General features: G+C 50.2%; 1 protein-coding gene across 1 annotated transcript; it reads left to right on the top strand.

Annotated features, from left to right (window-relative positions):
- Window positions 1–241: 241 nt before the first annotated feature.
- LOC139835617 (uncharacterized) lies at window positions 242–862 on the top strand. The gene has a single exon (XM_071825477.1). The coding sequence runs from the start codon at window positions 242–244 to the stop codon at window positions 860–862; it is 621 nt and encodes a 206-aa protein (XP_071681578.1).
- The last annotated feature ends 2,342 nt before the right edge of the window (window positions 863–3,204 follow it).

A 3,204-nucleotide genomic window follows, 5' to 3' on the forward strand; every position in this document is an offset into this window, starting at 1 on the left:
ACAACATAGTCCGTATGATATACATAGTGGTATTAGTCACTGTATTGAACTTTGTATAAACCGGCATACGTGCCCTACTATAAATAGAATAACAACCTATCTCGGAAAGCATCCGAGTAGGCATATTTCCTACCTGATCTCACGTTTTACATGGTATCAAGCCGGCCTCTTCGCCGACAAAACTGATCGCCCGTAACCCTAGATCCCACCCGTTTGCCGCCGTCGTCCCGGAGCTCCGCCCATGGCTTCTTCCTCCACCACTCCGGTGCTCCACCTTGGCAATCCGCCAACTAATAAGTTGACGCGGTCCAACTTCCCTGGATGGCGCGCCCAGGTTGTTACGGCGATCCGAGGAGCTCGCCAGCTTGGTCTCCTTGATGGTACCAACGAAGCTCCTCCTGAGACGCTGCCGGTCACACCGGCAGACGATGCCACCGACAAGACACCGAAGGCGGTGCCTAACCCGGCTTACGATGCCTGGATCTGTCGGGATCAAACAGTCCTAAACTACCTCCTCCAATCGCTCTCCTCTGAGGTTTTACCTCATGTGCATAAGATCGAGCACGCCGCCGGAATATGGCAGGCCCTTGAGGAGATGTTCACCTCTCAATGCGAAGCCAAGGTCACGAACCTCCGCATCGTTGTGGAAAATACGAAGAATCTGAACATGACCACGCCGGCATACCTCACCAAGATGCAGGGAATTGTCGATGAACTTGCTGTTGCAGGCTGCACGGTCACCACCCTCCTTGCCGGTCTTGGCGCGCCCTACAACGTGCTCGTGGCTGCCCTTGGCGTCGTGATGATGCCCATCACCCTCAGTCACCTCTACGCGCAGCTGAACGCGTATGAACATCGATAGGAGCTGCTGAACGGCTCCCCCGACAACGACTTCGACACCTCTGCCAACCTTGCTAACCGCCAGCGCTGGGGACGCTTCTCCACTCAACCGCGTGATCGTGGTGACCGCGGTGACTGCGATGATCGCGGTGACCGTGGGGATCGCCGTGACGATCGGCGCCAGGAATGCCATGATGATCGCGGCTCTGCACAAGGTCGTGGCGGTGGTCGTGCTCCTCCGGGAGGGGGGCGTGGCCGTGGACGAGGACGCCGCCGTACTACACCATGGGTCGATGTCATCTGCCAAATATGCAACAAAGAAGGCCACCCGACCAAGGCCTGTTGGTGGCGGTTTGAAGATGATGACGATGACTCTGCTAATGACAAGGAGGCTCACGTGGCTTCTTATGGGGTGGATACCAACTGGTACTCCGACTGGTGCAATGAATCATATCACCCGCGAGCTTCATAATTTGATAGTTCGTGACAAGTATCAAGTACATGATCGAGTCAACACGGCTAGTGGTCAAGGTATGGAAATTTCCCATGTTGGTCACTCTTTAGTTAGCACTCCTGCTCAGAATTTTCATCTTCGCAACATATTACATGTCCCACACGCCTCTAAAAAATTGCTCTCCGTCCATTGCTTCACGTACGATAACGGTGTATTCATAGAATTTCACCCCTTCTTTTTCTTGATCAAGCATCAGGTCACGCGGCGCAACATACGTAGAGGGCGGTGTGTCGGAGGTCTCTATTGAAAGAACATCTCTCGGATTATAGTTTTGTTTGTTTGATGACAATATATGTGATAAACTAATATGCGTTGATTTAGTGCAGAATATATATGTGGTTGAATTTGTGTTGAGAAACAAGAGAAAAGGAAGCAGGGAAATTTTCCCAGGCCGGATAATCCGGGGCCGGATATTTGCAACATATCTGGCGCCTGAAAAATGGCTAAGGACTTTTCGGCCGAGCTCTCAGTACCCCCTGGATCCAGGCCGGGTATTTGTCCGGAAATTTTCAGAAGCCCGGATAATCCGGGGGGGGGGGTGAATAATCCGGCCCTTACTTAGGCCGGATAATCCGCCACCAAAATTCCAGGAACGGCTCGATTTTGGGAGGGGTATAAATACCCCCCTTCTTCCTCCACCTCAAGCTGCTCAATCCTGCTCAAGTTCATCCACCATTAGAGCCACTTCAAGAAACATAATATTCACTAGATCTCCTCCTCCAACCATCCAAAGCTCTTGATCTTTGGAGAATCGAAGGAGAAGACTCCGATCTACATCTTCACCGAAGCTATTTGCATTTCCCGCTCATTTGCTTGAGGGCCCCTTTGCTAGTGTTCCTCTTTGGAATCCCTAGTTGTTTGTGGTTAATTTGTTTTAGTTGTTGTTGTGTTGTTACAGATATTGGGAGCCTCCAATTCGTTGTGGATGTGTGCCCCAAGAACCTTGTAAAGGTCCGATTTCCGCCTCGAGGAAATCCCTTAGTGGAAGTGGGCTAGGCCTTTGTGGCGTTCCTCACAGGAGACCTGAGTGAGGCCTTTGTGGTGTTGGTCTGGCCTTCGCGGCGACCACACTCCTCCAAACGTAGACGTACTTCCCCTAAAAAGGAAGGAACTACGGGAATCATCTATGTGTCTCCACGTGCTCCACTCTCGGTTACCTCTATCCTTATTAGCTCTACTATATCTTGTCTAGCTATATCTTGCTTAGTAGTTGATCTTGTCATATAGGTAAATTCACATAGTTGCATATCTACAGAATTCCTTTGTGTCAAGCCTAAATCGAAAAAGAAGTAAAAATTGGTTAGCACCTAATTACCCCCCCCCCCCTCTCTAGGTGCGCTATACGATCCTTTCAATTGGTATTAGAGCCTCGTCTCTTATTGCGGGCTTAACCGCCGAAGAGTATGTCGGACGATGAGGTTGCAGAAGGGGCCACGAAGCCGGTCTCTATGGAAGATCTCAAGTTGATGGAAACATCTTTGAGGTCCTCCATGGAAGCTCAAATGGAAAGTATAAAGATATACCTTTCAGGGATTATAACCTGCTGCCCCCTATCGCTCCCGTCGAAGAGGAAAAGGACAAGGGCTCTTTAGAAGAGGGAGATGCTTCGGGCTTACCCTCTTCTAGCAAGCCCTTGGATGGTGATCACTTAGACAAAATTAAAACCCCCAATGCTTCTCCTAGAGCGAGTGTCGGTGGGAGCTACGATGTTGTTCCTCCACCATTCCTCTCTCCTGATATCCCGGTTCCCCATCCTCATATAAACAATAGGGGTGATCCACCCAAGTTTAATGTTGAAGATTTTAATACATGGCAATTTGAGTTTCGCTCTCATGTTTGTAGTGCCTCCA

This window comes from Lolium perenne, chromosome 2 (genome assembly GCF_019359855.2).
Source record: "Lolium perenne isolate Kyuss_39 chromosome 2, Kyuss_2.0, whole genome shotgun sequence".
Lineage (NCBI taxonomy): Eukaryota > Viridiplantae > Streptophyta > Magnoliopsida > Poales > Poaceae > Lolium > Lolium perenne.